The 15,842-nt window shown below is 50.3% G+C and overlaps 1 protein-coding gene across 1 annotated transcript in view; it reads left to right on the top strand.

Annotated features, from left to right (window-relative positions):
* LOC140453795 (dynein axonemal heavy chain 6-like) overlaps positions 1 to 15,842 on the top strand; it is a 108,960-nt gene that overhangs the window by 71,870 nt on the left and 21,248 nt on the right. The window contains exons 2-5 of the mRNA XM_072548699.1: positions 7,316 to 7,514; positions 8,226 to 8,444; positions 10,691 to 10,809; positions 15,478 to 15,634. Of these exons, the coding sequence (XP_072404800.1) occupies positions 7,316 to 7,514; positions 8,226 to 8,444; positions 10,691 to 10,809; positions 15,478 to 15,634 (694 nt within the window). The remainder of the gene's footprint in view (positions 1 to 7,315; positions 7,515 to 8,225; positions 8,445 to 10,690; positions 10,810 to 15,477; positions 15,635 to 15,842) is intronic.

Below are 15,842 nucleotides of genomic sequence, written 5' to 3' on the forward strand. Positions count from 1 at the left end.
TGAGGGTGTGGGATAGTCAGAGTGAGGGTGTGGGATAGACACAGTGAGGGTGTGGGATAGACACAGTGAGGGTGTGGGATAGACACAGTGAGAGTGTGGGATAGGCACAGTGAGGGTGTGGGATAGACACAGTGAGAGTGTGGGATAGGCACAGTGAGGGTGTGGGATAGACACAGTGAGGGTGTGGGATAGTCACAGTGAGGGTGTGGGATAGACACAGTGAGGGTGTGGGATAGTCACAGTGAGGGTGTGGGATAGACACAGTGAGGGTGTGGGATAGATACAGTGAGAGTGTGGGATAGATACAGTGAGGGTGTGGGATAGTCACAGTGACGGTGTGGGATAGATACAGTGAGGGTGTGGGATAGACACAGTGAGGGTGTGGGATAGATACAGTGAGAGTGTGGGATAGATACAGTGAGGGTGTGGGATAGATACAGTGAGGGTGTGGGATAGATACAGTGAGAGTGTGGGATAGATACAGTGAGGATGTGGGATAGATACAGTGATAGTGTGGGATAGATACAGTGAGGGTGTAGGATAGATACAGTGAGGGAGTGGGATAGTCACAGTGAGGGTGTGGGATAGACACAGTGAGGGTGTGGGATAGTCACAGTGAGAGTGTGGAATAGACACAGTGAGGGTGTGGGATAGATACAGTGAGAGTGTGGGATAGACACAGTGAGGGTGTGGGACAGTCACAGTGAGGGTGTGGGACAGTCACAGTGAGGGTGTGGGATAGTCACAGTGAGGGTGTGGGATAGATACAGTGAGGGTGTGGGATAGACACAGTGAGAGTGTGGGATAGATACAGTGAGGGTGTGGGATAGATACAGTGAGGGTGTGGGATAGATACAGTGAGGGTGTGGGATAGACACAGTGAGGGTATGGGATAGTCACAGTGAGAGTGTGGGATAGTCACAGTGAGGGTGTGGGATCGATACAGTGAGGGTGTGGGATAGACACAGTGAGAGTGTGGGATAGTCACAGTGAGGGTGTGGGATTGATACAGTGAGGGTATGGGATAGACACAGTGAGGGTGTGGGATAGATACAGTGAGGGTGTGGGATAGATACAGTGAGGGTGTGGGATAGTCACAGTGAGGGTGTGGGATAGTCACAGTGAGGGTGTAGGATAGATACAGTGAGGGTGTGGGATAGTCACATTGAGGGTGTGGGATAGATACAGTGAGGGTGTGGGATAGACACAGTGAGGGTGTGGGATAGATACAGTGAGGGTGTGGGATAGACACAGTGAGGGTGTGGGATAGACACAGTGAGGGTATGGGATAGTCACAGTGAGGGTGTGGGATAGTCACAGTGAGGGTGTGGGATAGACACAGTGAGGGTATGGGATAGATACAGTGAGGGTATGGGATAGACACAGTGAGGGTGTGGGATAGATACAGTGAAGGTGTGGGATAGTCACAGTGAGGGTGTGGGACAGTCACAGTGAGGGTGTGGGATAGACACAGTGAGGGTGTGGGATAGACACAGTGAGGGTATGGGATAGACACAGTGAGGGTGTGGGATAGTCACAGTGAGGGTGTGGGATAGACACAGTGAGGGTGTGGGATAGATACAGTGAGGGTGTGGGATAGACACAGTGAGAGTGTGGGATAGACACAGTGAGAGTGTGGGATAGTCACAGTGAGGGTGTGGGATAGACACAGTGAGGGTGTGGGATAGACACAGTGAGGGTGTGGGATAGACACAGTGAGAGTGTGGGATAGGCACAGTGAGGGTGTGGGATAGACACAGTGAGAGTGTGGGATAGGCACAGTGAGGGTGTGGGATAGACACAGTGAGGGTGTGGGATAGTCACAGTGAGGGTGTGGGATAGACACAGTGAGGGTGTGGGATAGTCACAGTGAGGGTGTGGGATAGACACAGTGAGGGTGTGGGATAGATACAGTGAGAGTGTGGGATAGATACAGTGAGGGTGTGGGATAGTCACAGTGACGGTGTGGGATAGATACAGTGAGGGTGTGGGATAGACACAGTGAGGGTGTGGGATAGATACAGTGAGAGTGTGGGATAGATACAGTGAGGGTGTGGGATAGATACAGTGAGGGTGTGGGATAGATACAATGAGAGTGTGGGATAGATACAGTGAGGATGTGGGATAGATACAGTGAGAGTGTGGGATAGATACAGTGTGGGTGTGGGATAGACACAGTGAGGGTGTGGGATAGTCACAGTGAGAGTGTGGGATAGATACAGTGATAGTGTGGGATAGATACAGTGAGGGTGTAGGATAGATACAGTGAGGGAGTGGGATAGTCACAGTGAGGGTGTGGGATAGACACAGTGAGGGTGTGGGATAGTCACAGTGAGAGTGTGGAATAGACACAGTGAGGGTGTGGGATAGATACAGTGAGAGTGTGGGATAGACACAGTGAGGGTGTGGGACAGTCACAGTGAGGGTGTGGGACAGTCACAGTGAGGGTGTGGGATAGTCACAGTGAGGGTGTGGGATAGATACAGTGAGGGTGTGGGATAGACACAGTGAGAGTGTGGGATAGATACAGTGAGGGTGTGGGATAGATACAGTGAGGGTGTGGGATAGATACAGTGAGGGTGTGGGATAGTCACAGTGAGGGTGTGGGATAAATACGGGAGAGTGTGAGATGGACACAGTGAGGGTGTGGGATAGACACAGTGAGGGTGTGGGATAGTCACAGTGAGGGTGTGGGATAGACACAGTGAGGGTGTGGGATAGACACAGTGAGAGTGTGGGATAGACACAGTGAGGGTGTGGGATAGTCACAGTGAAGGTGTGGGATAGTCAGAGTGAGGGTATGGGATAGTCACAGTGAGAGTGTGGGATAGTCACAGTGAGGGTGTGGGATCGATACAGTGAGGGTGTGGGATAGACACAGTGAGAGTGTGGGATAGTCACAGTGAGGGTGTGGGATTGATACAGTGAGGGTATGGGATAGACACAGTGAGGGTGTGGGATAGACACAGTGAGGGTATGGGATAGTCACAGTGAGAGTGTGGGATAGTCACAATGAGGGTGTGGGATCGATACAGTGAGGGTGTGGGATAGACACAGTGAGAGTGTGGGATAGTCACAGTGAGGGTGTGGGATTGATACAGTGAGGGTATGGGATAGACACAGTGAGGGTGTGGGATAGATACAGTGAGGGTGTGGGATAGATACAGTGAGGGTTTGGGATAGTCACAGTGAGGGTGTGGGATAGTCACAGTGAGGGTGTGGGATAGATACAGTGAGGGTGTGGGATAGTCACATTGAGGGTGTGGGATAGATACAGTGAGGGTGTGGGATAGATACAGTGAGGGTGTGGGATAGACACAGTGAGGGTGTGGGATAGATACAGTGAGGGTGTGGGATAGACACAGTGAGGGTGTGGGATAGTCACAGTGAGGGTGTGGGATAGTCACAGTGAGGGTGTGGGATAGACACAGTGAGGGTATGGGATAGATACAGTGAGGGTATGGGATAGACACAGTGAGGGTGTGGGATAGATACAGTGAAGGTGTGGGATAGTCACAGTGAGGGTGTGGGACAGTCACAGTGAGGGTGTGGGATAGACACAGTGAGGGTATCGGATAGACACAGTGAGGGTGTGGGATAGTCACAGTGAGGGTGTGGGATAGACACAGTGAGGGTGTGGGATAGATACAGTGAGGGTGTGGGATAGACACAGTGAGAGTGTGGGATAGACACAGTGAGAGTGTGGGATAGTCACAGTGAGGGTGTGGGATAGACACAGTGAGGGTGTGGGATAGACACAGTGAGGGTGTGGGATAGACACAGTGAGGGTGTGGGATAGACACAGTGAGAGTGTGGGATAGGCACAGTGAGGGTGTGGGATAGACACAGTGAGAGTGTGGGATAGGCACAGTGAGGGTGTGGGATAGACACAGTGAGGGTGTGGGATAGTCACAGTGAGGGTGTGGGATAGACACAGTGAGGGTGTGGGATAGTCACAGTGAGGGTGTGGGATAGACACAGTGAGGGTGTGGGATAGATACAGTGAGAGTGTGGGATAGATACAGTGAGGGTGTGGGATAGTCACAGTGACGGTGTGGGATAGATACAGTGAGGGTGTGGGATAGACACAGTGAGGGTGTGGGATAGATACAGTGAGAGTGTGGGATAGATACAGTGAGGGTGTGGGATAGATACAGTGAGGGTGTGGGATAGATACAGTGAGAGTGTGGGATAGATACAGTGAGGATGTGGGATAGATACAGTGAGAGTGTGGGATAGATACAGTGTGGGTGTGGGATAGACACAGTGAGGGTGTGGGATAGTCACAGTGAGAGTGTGGGATAGATACAGTGATAGTGTGGGATAGATACAGTGAGGGTGTAGGATAGATACAGTGAGGGAGTGGGATAGTCACAGTGAGGGTGTGGGATAGACACAGTGAGGGTGTGGGATAGTCACAGTGAGAGTGTGGAATAGACACAGTGAGGGTGTGGGATAGATACAGTGAGAGTGTGGGATAGACACAGTGAGGGTGTGGGACAGTCACAGTGAGGGTGTGGGACAGTCACAGTGAGGGTGTGGGATAGTCACAGTGAGGGTGTGGGATAGACACAGTGAGGGTATGGGATAGTCACAGTGAGAGTGTGGGATAGTCACAGTGAGGGTGTGGGATCGATACAGTGAGGGTGTGGGATAGACACAGTGAGAGTGTGGGATAGTCACAGTGAGGGTGTGGGATTGATACAGTGAGGGTGTGGGATAGTCACAGTGAGGGTGTGGGATAGACACAGTGAAGGTGTGGGATAGTCACAGTGAGGGTGTGGGATAGACACAGTGAGGGTGTGGGATAGATACAGTGAGAGTGTGGGATAGATACAGTGAGGGTGTGGGATAGTCACAGTGACGGTGTGGGATAGATACAGTGAGGGTGTGGGATAGACACAGTGAGGGTGTGGGATAGATACAGTGAGAGTGTGGGATAGATACAGTGAGGGTGTGGGATAGATACAGTGAGGGTGTGGGATAGATACAGTGAGAGTGTGGGATAGATACAGTGAGGATGTGGGATAGATACAGTGAGAGTGTGGGATAGATACAGTGTGGGTGTGGGATAGACACAGTGAGGGTGTGGGATAGTCACAGTGAGAGTGTGGGATAGATACAGTGATAGTGTGGGATAGATACAGTGAGGGTGTAGGATAGATACAGTGAGGGAGTGGGATAGTCACAGTGAGGGTGTGGGATAGACACAGTGAGGGTGTGGGATAGTCACAGTGAGAGTGTGGAATAGACACAGTGAGGGTGTGGGATAGATACAGTGAGAGTGTGGGATAGACACAGTGAGGGTGTGGGACAGTCACAGTGAGGGTGTGGGACAGTCACAGTGAGGGTGTGGGATAGTCACAGTGAGGGTGTGGGATAGATACAGTGAGGGTGTGGGATAGACACAGTGAGAGTGTGGGATAGATACAGTGAGGGTGTGGGATAGATACAGTGAGGGTGTGGGATAGATACAGTGAGGGTGTGGGATAGACACAGTGAGGGTATGGGATAGTCACAGTGAGAGTGTGGGATAGTCACAGTGAGGGTGTGGGATCGATACAGTGAGGGTGTGGGATAGACACAGTGAGAGTGTGGGATAGTCACAGTGAGGGTGTGGGATTGATACAGTGAGGGTATGGGATAGACACAGTGAGGGTGTGGGATTGATACAGTGAGGGTGTGGGATAGATACAGTGAGGGTGTGGGATAGTCACAGTGAGGGTGTGGGATAGTCACAGTGAGGTTGTGGGATAGATACAGTGAGGGTGTGGGATAGTCACATTGAGGGTGTGGGATAGATACAGTGAGGGTGTGGGATAGATACAGTGAGGGTGTGGGATAGACACAGTGAGGGTGTGGGATAGATACAGTGAGGGTGTGGGATAGACACAGTGAGGGTGTGGGATAGACACAGTGAGGGTATGGGATAGTCACAGTGAGGGTGTGGGATAGTCACAGTGAGGGTGTGGGATAGACACAGTGAGGGTATGGGATAGATACAGTGAGGGTATGGGATAGACACAGTGAGGGTGTGGGATAGATACAGTGAGGGTGTGGGATAGTCACAGTGAGGGTGTGGGACAGTCACAGTGAGGGTGTGGGATAGACACAGTGAGGGTGTGGGATAGACACAGTGAGGGTATGGGATAGACACAGTGAGGGTGTGGGATAGTCACAGTGAGGGTGTGGGATAGTCACAGTGAGGGTGTGGGATAGACACAGTGAGGGTGTGAGATAGTCACAGTGAGGGTGTGGGATAGATACAGTGAGAGTGTGGGATAGACACAGTGAGGGTGTGGGATAGTCACAGTGAGGGTGTGGGATAGATACAGTGAGAGTGTGGGATAGATACAGTGAGGGTCTCGGATAGATACAGTGAGGGTGTGGGATAGTCACAGTGAGGGTGTGGGATAGATACAGTGAGGGTGGTATAGTCACAGTGAGGGTGTGGGATAGATACAGTGAGGGTGTGGGATAGTCACAGTGAGGGTGTGGGATAGTCACAGTGAGGGTGTGGGATAGATACAGTGAGAGTGTGGGATAGATACAGTGAGGGTCTCGGATAGATACAGTGAGGGTGTGGGATAGTCACAGTGAGGGTGTGGGATAGTCACAGTGAGGGTGTGGGATAGATACAGTGAGGGTGTGGGATAGTCACAGTGAGGGTGTGGGATAGTCACAGTGAGGGTGTGGGATAGTCACAGTGAGGGTGTGGGATAGATACAGTGAGGGTGTGGGATAGTCACAGTGAGAGTGTGGGATAGTCACAGTGAGGGTGTGGGATAGTCACAGTGAGGGTGTGGGATAGATACAGTGAGGGTGGGATAGTCACAGTGAGGGTGTGGGATAGTCACAGTGAGGGTGTGGGATAGTCACAGTGAGGGTGTGGGATAGATACAGTGAGTGTGTGGGATAGACACAGTGAGAGTGTGGGATAGTCACAGTGAGGGTGTGGGATAGTCACAGTGAGGGTGTGGGATAGATACCGTGAGGGTGGGATAGTCACAGTGAGGGTGTGGGATAGTCACAGTGAGGGTGTGGGATAGTCACAGTGAGGGTGTGGGATAGATACAGTGAGGGTGTGGGATAGTCACAGTGAGGGTGTGGGATAGATACAGTGAGGGTGTGGGATAGTCACAGTGAGGGTGTGCGTGTATTTGTGGACAGGAATGTCTTATCAGGTCATTGTGTTTTCATGTAACGTGTTGTTGTGAACTGCAGAATATCCTTTGTCCCAGTCCAGCCCCGATGTTCGGAGCTATTGTAGTGTAATGCTTTTCTTGTGATTTTCCAATCTCGTTGTTTCCCCCAGTTGGTGTGGTACGCCCTGTTCACTGAGCACCAGCTCTGCTTCTCCTTCATGCTGTGTAGCAGCATAATGAGGACCAGTGATCCAGAAAGGGATGAGTTCAGTTCCATCGGTCACCTCGCTGAGACCGAGTGGCAGATCTTCCTCCACTGCAGCATGTTGGCTGGCATGGTGTCTGCTCAGGATCGACTCGACAATCTCGGTAACTCAGAACAACAGGGCAAGGACAAATACCCCAGCAGTCAGTCCCGAGCGGGGGGGAGGGGGGGATGATTAACCCTTTACTGTCCATTCCCAGAGGGAGCTGGTGGAGTGATTAACCCTTTACTGCCCATTCCCGGAGGGAAGGGGGTGTGATTAACCCTTTACTGCCCATTCCCGAAGGGAAGGGGGTGTGTGATTAACCCTTTACTGCCCATTCCCGGAGGGAAGTGGGGGTGTGATTAACTCTTTACTGCCCATTCCCGAAGGGAAGTGGGGGCGTGATTAACCCTTTACTGTCCATTCCTGGATGGAGCTGGGGGATTGATTAACCCTTTACTGTCCATTCCCGGAGGGAGCTGGGAGAGCGATTAACCCTTTCCTGCCTATTCCCGGAGGGAGGTGGGAGAGTGGTTACCCCTTTACTGTCCATTCCCGGAGGGAGCTGGGGGAGCGATTAACCCTTTACTGTCCATTCCCGGAGGGAGCTGGGGGAGCGATTAACCCTTTACTGTCCATTCCCGGATGGAGGTGGGGGAGTGGTTACCCCTTTACTGTCCAATCCCGGAGGGAGTTAGTGTCCAGTTGGAGTGAATGCTCTGTGTTGGACCGTGCAGTGTTCATGCTGAGACTTGGTTTTGAATGCTGGAGTTTGTGAAGGGAAGTTGTGATTGGCCCAATCAGTTGAAGATCCCTTTTGCTCTGTTTGAAGGAGGGGACACGTGGTTTGAGCAGGGTCCTAATGCCCAGTGGATGACGGAGAACATGTGGAAGCAGTGCCTGTACATCAATACTCAGCTCAGCTGCTTTGCCCTGCTCTGTAGATCCATCAACACCCATCCTATCCAGTGGGAAAGTTTCCGAAACTCCGAGGAACCTTATCACTTCATGAAAAGACCCTTCCACCTCCTGGGTATGGACCCAAGACAAGGTACAGTGTAGGGCCAGTGACAAACTCCTGTTCGGAATGACATGTCAGTCTAACACTCAACACTGGGCTTTGCAATCCACTTCCTTCCTTTTCACATTCAACAGGTCATCGACAATGAGAAATGGGGAGCTGCTTGAGAGCAAACAACTAACCATGTGACTGACGGGGAGACGGACAGTGTTATACCCACAGTCTGTGACAGACGGGGAGACGGACAGTGTTATACCCACAGTCTGTGACAGACGGGGAGACGGACAGTGTTATACCCACAGTCTGTGACAGACGGGGAGAGGGACAGTGTTATACCCACAGTCTGTGACAGACGGGGAGACGGGCAGTGTTATACCCACAGTCTGTGACAGACGGGGAGACGGGCAGTGTTATACCCACAGTCTGTGAACGGGGAGACGGACAGTGTTATACCCACAGTCTGTGACAGACGGGGAGACGGACAGTGTTATACCCACAGTCTGTGACAGACCGGGAGACGGACAGTGTTATACCCACAGTCTGTGACAGACGGGGAGACGGGCAGTGTTATCCCCACAGTCTGTGACAGACCGGGAGACGGGCAGTGTTATCCCCACAGTCTGTGACCGACGGGGAGACGGGCAGTGTTATACCCACAGTCTGTGACAGATGGGGAGACGGGCAGTGTTATACCCACAGTCTGTGACAGACCGGGAGACGGGCAGTGTTATACCCACAGTCTGTGACAGACCGGGAGACGGACAGTGTTATACCCACAGTCTGTGACAGACGGGGAGACGGACAGTGTTATACCCACAGTCTGTGACAGACCGGGAGACGGACAGTGTTATACCCACAGTCTGTGACAGACCGGGAGACGGGCAGTGTTATACCCACAGTCTGTGACAGACGGGGAGACGGGCAGTGTTATACTCACAGTCTGTGACAGACCGGGAGACGGACAGTGTTATCCCCACAGTCTGTGACCGACGGGGAGACGGGCAGTGTTATACCCACAGTCTGTGACAGACGGGGAGACGGGCAGTGTTATACCCACAGTCTGTGACAGACCGGGAGACGGGCAGTGTTATCCCCACAGTCTGTGACAGACGGGGAGACGGGCAGTGTTATACCCACAGTCTGTGACAGACGGGGAGACGGGCAGTGTTATACCCACAGTCTGTGACAGACGGGGAGACGGGCAGTGTTATACCCACAGTCTGTGACAGACGGGGAGACGGACAGTGTTATCCCCACAGTCTGTGACAGACGGGGAGACGGACAGTGTTATCCCCACAGTCTGTGACCGACGGGGAGACGGGCAGTGTTATACCCACAGTCTGTGACAGACCGGGAGACGGGCAGTGTTATACCCACAGTCTGTGACAGACGGGGAGACGGACAGTGTTATACCCACAGTCTGTGACAGACCGGGAGACGGGCAGTGTTATACCCACAGTCTGTGACAGACGGGGAGACGGACAGTGTTATCCCCACAGTCTGTGACCGACGGGGAGACGGGCAGTGTTATACCCACAGTCTGTGACAGACCGGGAGACGGGCAGTGTTATACCCACAGTCTGTGACAGGCGGGGAGACGGACAGTGTTATACCCACAGTCTGTGACAGACGGGGAGACGGGCAGTGTTATACCCACAGTCTGTGACAGACGGGGAGACGGGCAGTGTTATACCCAGCTGGGAATGGGAGTGATGTGCTCGGAATGTGAGTGTGTGTTGGGAATGGGAGCGAGAGCTGGAAATGGGAGTGAGAGCTCGGAATGTGAGCGGGAGCTGGGAATGGGAGTAAGAGCTGGGAATGTGTGTGACAGGTGAGAATGTGAGTGGGAGCTGTGATTGGCAGTCGGAACTGGGATTGGGAGTGCGAGCTGGGATTGGGAGTGGGAGCTGCGATTTGGTGTAAGAGCTGGGATTGGGAGTGGGAGCTGGGATTGGGAGTGGGAGCTGGGATTGGGAGTGGGAGCTGGGATTGGGAGTTGGAACTGGGAAAGGGAGTTAGAGCTGTGATTGGCAGTAGGAGCTGGGATTGGGAGTGGGAGCTGGGATTGGGAGTTACAGCTGGGAATGGGATTGAGAGCTGGGATTGGCAGTGGGAGCTGGGATTGGGAGTTAGAGCTGGGAATGGGATTGAGAGCTGGGATTTGCAGTGGGAGCTGTGATTGGCAGTGGGAGTGGCCCCTGTTTTTGCTGGGATCGAGCTCCTGACTCTGTCGGACTGACCCAGTGTGATGTTTCCTGTTTTCCCATCCTGTGTAGGTTCTCCCCAGATCAGCAGGGCATTGGATTCTGATCAGCATCAGTCAGAGGAGCACAGGCAACTGCTGGATTCCATCTTCCCTTGGGAAAGCCTGACCTCATTCCAGTCTCTCATTTTGGTGAGTTGTTTGCCTGAATTCAGATGCCTGGGATGAAATCTCACTGAACATTGGTGGGCAGGACAGGAGCTGGGAAGGTACCTATCCCCATTGGAGAATCCAGGACCACTCTCCTTCTAACTGAGTGTTACTGAACACAACGATCCATCCAGAGGGAGGGTCACATTCAACTTGAACTGCCAACTCTGCCTCTCTCTCTCTGTCTCACTCTCTCCCTCTCTCTGTAATCCAAGATGGAGGACGGGAAAAATTTCTGGCTGTAAGAGCTGCTCCTTTTTTTGAGGTATTTTAGGTGTTGGAGGTGATTTCCTCGAATTCCAGGAGCAGCAATTACTGTATTATCTGTGTTTTGGAACTTTGGGAGAAAAAAATCAAAACAACAGCCGTTTAAAAGGGAGAAGAGCAGACAATGGAAGCACATGGTGAGGACAGTACAGGGGAGAGAGAGGGAGAGAGAGATAACCTGCATAGTTACCACATCGGAGTACATCTGGGAAAATTAACAAACAGTGAAATTCACAACTAAATCTTGGAGGAACTGTTGGGCGAAGGTCACAGCACAGAATCAGATAAGTTAATTGTTGTTTTAAGTCTGTCCAAGTGGGAGGCTGCAGTAGTGAGTATAGTGGATTCTTTCTTGATTATATGTTTTTGGAGCTAAGTCTCTTGGTTAAACTTTAAACATAAGCCATAGCTATTAATTTAACTTGGGGCAGTGTTTTGTAGAGGAATAAGATGGTGTTATTTTCTGGGTCTGTAGATTGTGAAGGAGCAAAAATGGCCTTTGTAGTGATATGTACTTCTTGTCAGATGTGGGAGTTTAAAGAGAGTTTAAGGGTTACTGCGGATTATATCTGCCATAAATGCTGTTGGATGTGAATCTTATCAGATCGAGTGGATCGGTTGGAGAGACCAATAGAAGCGATGAGGAATTTGCAACAGCAACAGTATGTGATGGATAGCAGTTATGGGAAAAGGGGGAAAGTCTCAGTTACCGTCACATAGATGGGTTAACTTCAGGAAGGGTAGGAGAGGGAGGCAATTAGGGCAGGAGTCTTTTGTGGATATACCAATTTCAAACAGCCAAGTTTCTGGTATTGAGACTGACTCTAATGCAACGACGAGTACGTCGGCTTCTAAGAGATCAATTGTGTTAAGGGATTCTGTAGTTAGCGGTATAGACAGACTATTCTGTGGCCAGCAGAGAAAAAGCAGAATGGTGTGTTGTTTCCCTGGCGCCAGGATCAAGGATGTCTCCGAGACGGTGCAGAATGTTCTCACCGGGGAGAGGGGCCAACAGGAGGTCATTGTCCACATTGGAATCAATGACATTGGAAGGGAAAAGATTGAGACTCTGGAGGGAGATTACAGAGAGTTAGGCAGACATTTAAAAAGGAGGCCCTCAAGGGTAGTAATATCTGGATTACTCCCAGTGCTGTGAGCTAGTGAGGGCAGGAATAGGAGGCTAGAGCAGATGAATGCATGGCTGAGGAGCTGGTGTATGGGAGAAGGGTTCACATTTTTGGATCACTGGAATCTCTTTTGGGGTAGAAGTGACCTGTACAAGAAGGACGGAATGCACCGAAATTGGAAGGGGACTAATTGGAAGGGGAAATTTGCTAGAACTGCTCGGGAGGATTTAAACTAGTAAGGTGGGGGGGGTGGGACCCAGGGAGATAGTGAGGAAAGAGCTCAATCTGAGACTGGTACAGTTGGGAACAGAAGTGAGTCAAACAGTCAGGGACAAGGTAGGACTAATAAATTAAACTGTATTTATTTCAATGCAAGGGGCCTAACAGGGAAGGCAGATGAACTCCGGGCATGGTTAGGAACATGGGACTGGGATATCATAGCAATTACGGAAACATGGCTCAGGGATGGGCAGGATTGGCAGCTTAATTCCAGGATACAAATGTTACAGGAAGGATAGAAAGGGAGGCAGGAGAGATGGGGGAGTGGCATTTTTGATAAGGGATAGCATTACAGCTGTGCTGAGGGAAGATATTCCCGGAAATACATCTAGGGAAGTTATTTGGGTGGAACTGAGAAATAAGAAAGGGGTGATCACCTTATTGGGATTGTATTATAGAGCCCCCAATAGTCAGAGGGACATTGAGAAACAAACTTGTAAGGAGATCTCAGCTATCTGTAAGAATAATAGGGTAATTATGGTAGGGGATTTTAACTTTCCAAACATACACTGGAACTGCCATAGTGTTAAGGGTTTAGATGGAGAGGAATTTGTTAAGTGTGTACAAGACAATTTTCTGATTCAGTATGTGGATGTACCTACTAGAGAAGGTGCAAAGTTTGACCTACTCTTGGGAAATAAGGCAGGGCAGGTGACTGAGGTGTCAGTGGGGGAGCACTTTGGGGCCAGCGATCTTAATTCTATTTGTTTTAAAATAGTGATGGAAAAGGATAGTCCTGATCTAAAAGTTGAAGTTCTAAATTGGAGGAAGGCCAATTTTGACGGTATTGGGCAAGAACTTTCGAAAGCTGATTGGAGGCAGATGTTCGCAGGCAAAGGGACGGCTGGAAAATGGGAAGCCTTTAGAAATGAGATAACAAGAATCCAGAGAAAGTATATTCCTGTCAGGGTGAAAGGGAAGGCTGGTAGGTATAGGGAATGCTGGATGACTAAAGAAATTGAGGGTTTGGATAAGAAAACGAAGGAAGCATATGTCAGGTATAGACAGGATAGATCGAGTGAATCCTTAGAAGAGTATAAAGAAAGTAGGAGTATACTTAAGAGGGAAATCAGGAGGGCAAAACGGGGACATGAGATAGCTTTGGCAAACAGAATTAAGGATAATCCAAAGGGTTTTTACAAATACATTAAAGACAAAAGGGTAACTAGGGAGAGAATACGGCCCCTCAAAGATCAGCAAGGCAGCCTTTGTGTGGAGTCGCAGAAAATGGGGGAGAAACTGAATAAATATTTTGCATCAGTATTTACTGTGGAAAAGGATAAGGAAGATATAGACTGTAGGGAAATAGATGGTGACATCTTGCAAAATGTCCAGATTACAGAGGAGGAAGTGCTGGATGTCTTGAAACGGGTAAAGGTGGATACATCCCAGGCCCTGATCAGGTGTACCCTAGAACTCTGTGGGAAGCTAGAGAAGTGATTGCTGGGCCCCTTGCTGAGATATTTGTATCATTGATAGTCACAGGAGAGGTGCCAGAAGACTGGAGGTTGGCAAACGTGGTGCCACTGTTTAAGAAGGGCGGTAAAGACAAGCCAGGAAACTATAGACTGGTGAGCCTGACCTCGGTGGTAGGCAAGTTGTTGGAGGGAATCCTGAGGGACAGGAGGAACATGTATTTGGAAAGGCAAGGACTGATTAGGGATAGTCAACATGGCTTTGTGCGTGGGAAATCATGTCTTACCAACTTGATTGAGGTTTTTGATGAAGTAACAAAGAAGATTGATGAGGGCAGAGCAGTAGATGTGATCTATATGGACTTCAGTAAGGCGTTCGACAAGGTTCCTCATGGGAGACTGGTTAGCAAGGTTAGATCTCGTGGAATACAGGGAGAACTAGCTATTTGGATACAGAACTGGCTCAAAGGTAGAAGACAGAGGGTGGGGGTGGAGGGTTGTTTTTCAGACTGGAGGCCTGTGACCAGTGGAGTGCCACAAGGATCAGTGCTGGGCCCTCTACTTTTCATCATTTAGATAAATGATTTGGATGTGAGCATATGAGGTATAGTTAGTAAGTTTGTAGATGACACCAAAATTGGAGGTGTAGTGGACAGCGAAGAGGGTTACCTCAGATTACAACAGGATCTGGACCAGATGGGCCAATGGGCCGAGAAGTGGCAGATGGAGTTTAATTTAAATAAATGCGAGGTGCTGCATTTTGGGAAAGCAAATCTTAGCAGGACTTATACACTTAATGGTAAGGTCCGAGGGAGTGTTGTTGAACAAAGAGACCTTGGAGTGCAGGTTCATAGCTCCTTGAAAGTGGAGTCGCAGATAAATAGGGTCGTGAAGAAGGCGTTTGGTATGCTTTCCTTTATTGGTCAGAGTATTGAGTACAGGAGTTGGGAGGTCATGTTGCGGCTGTACAGGACATTGGTTCGGCCACTGTTGGAATATTGCGTGCAATTCTGGTCTCCTTCCTATCGGAAAGATGTTGTGAAACTTGAAAGGATTCAGAAAAGATTTACAAGGATGTTGCCAGGTTTGGAGGATTTGAGCTACAGGGAGAGGCTGAACAGGCTGGGGCTGTTTTCCCTGGAGCATCGGAGGCTGAGGGGTGACCTTATAGAGGTTTACAAAAACATGAGGGGCATGGATAGGATAAATAGACAAAGTCTTTTCCCTGGGGTCGGGGAGTCCAGAACTAGAGGGCATAGGTTCAGGGTGAGAGGGGAAAGATATAAAAGAGACCTAAGGGACAACCTTTTCACGCAGAGGGTGGTACGTGTATGGAATGAGCTGCCAGAGGAAGTGGTGGAGGCTGGTACAATTGCAACATTTCAGAGGCATTTGGATGGGTATATGAATAGGAAGGGTTTGGAGGGATATGGGCCGGGTGCTGGCAGGTGGGACTAGATTGGGTTGGGATATCTGGTTGGTATGGACGGGTTGGACCGAAGGGTCTGTTTCCATGCTGTACATCTCTGAGTCTGACCATCACAATCTCCTGTCGTTTCCAGATAAAGATCCTCAGACCTGAGTGTTTGATCGCCACAGTGAGAGAATTTATTGCAGAGAAACTGGGTCCCGACTTTCTCCCGAGCCCCTCCGTCCATCTCCGGGATGCATTCGATGAGACAGATGCCTCAACGCCACTGATATTTCTCCTGTCGCCAGGTGAGGGAAACCAGATTCATCTCAAAAATATCACGTCGATAACAAATGTGATTGAATGGGTGTGGCTATGACAGTGAGAGAAAGCGGAAGGATAAACAAGAGGAGGAGAAATGCAAAACTTTCACAACTGATCCTCTGACAGTGCAGCACTCCCTCAGTAATGACCCTCTGACAGTGTAGCACTCCCTCAGTACTGACCCTCTGACAG

The sequence above is a fragment of the Chiloscyllium punctatum genome, chromosome 3 (assembly GCF_047496795.1).
Source record: "Chiloscyllium punctatum isolate Juve2018m chromosome 3, sChiPun1.3, whole genome shotgun sequence".
NCBI lineage: Eukaryota > Metazoa > Chordata > Chondrichthyes > Orectolobiformes > Hemiscylliidae > Chiloscyllium > Chiloscyllium punctatum.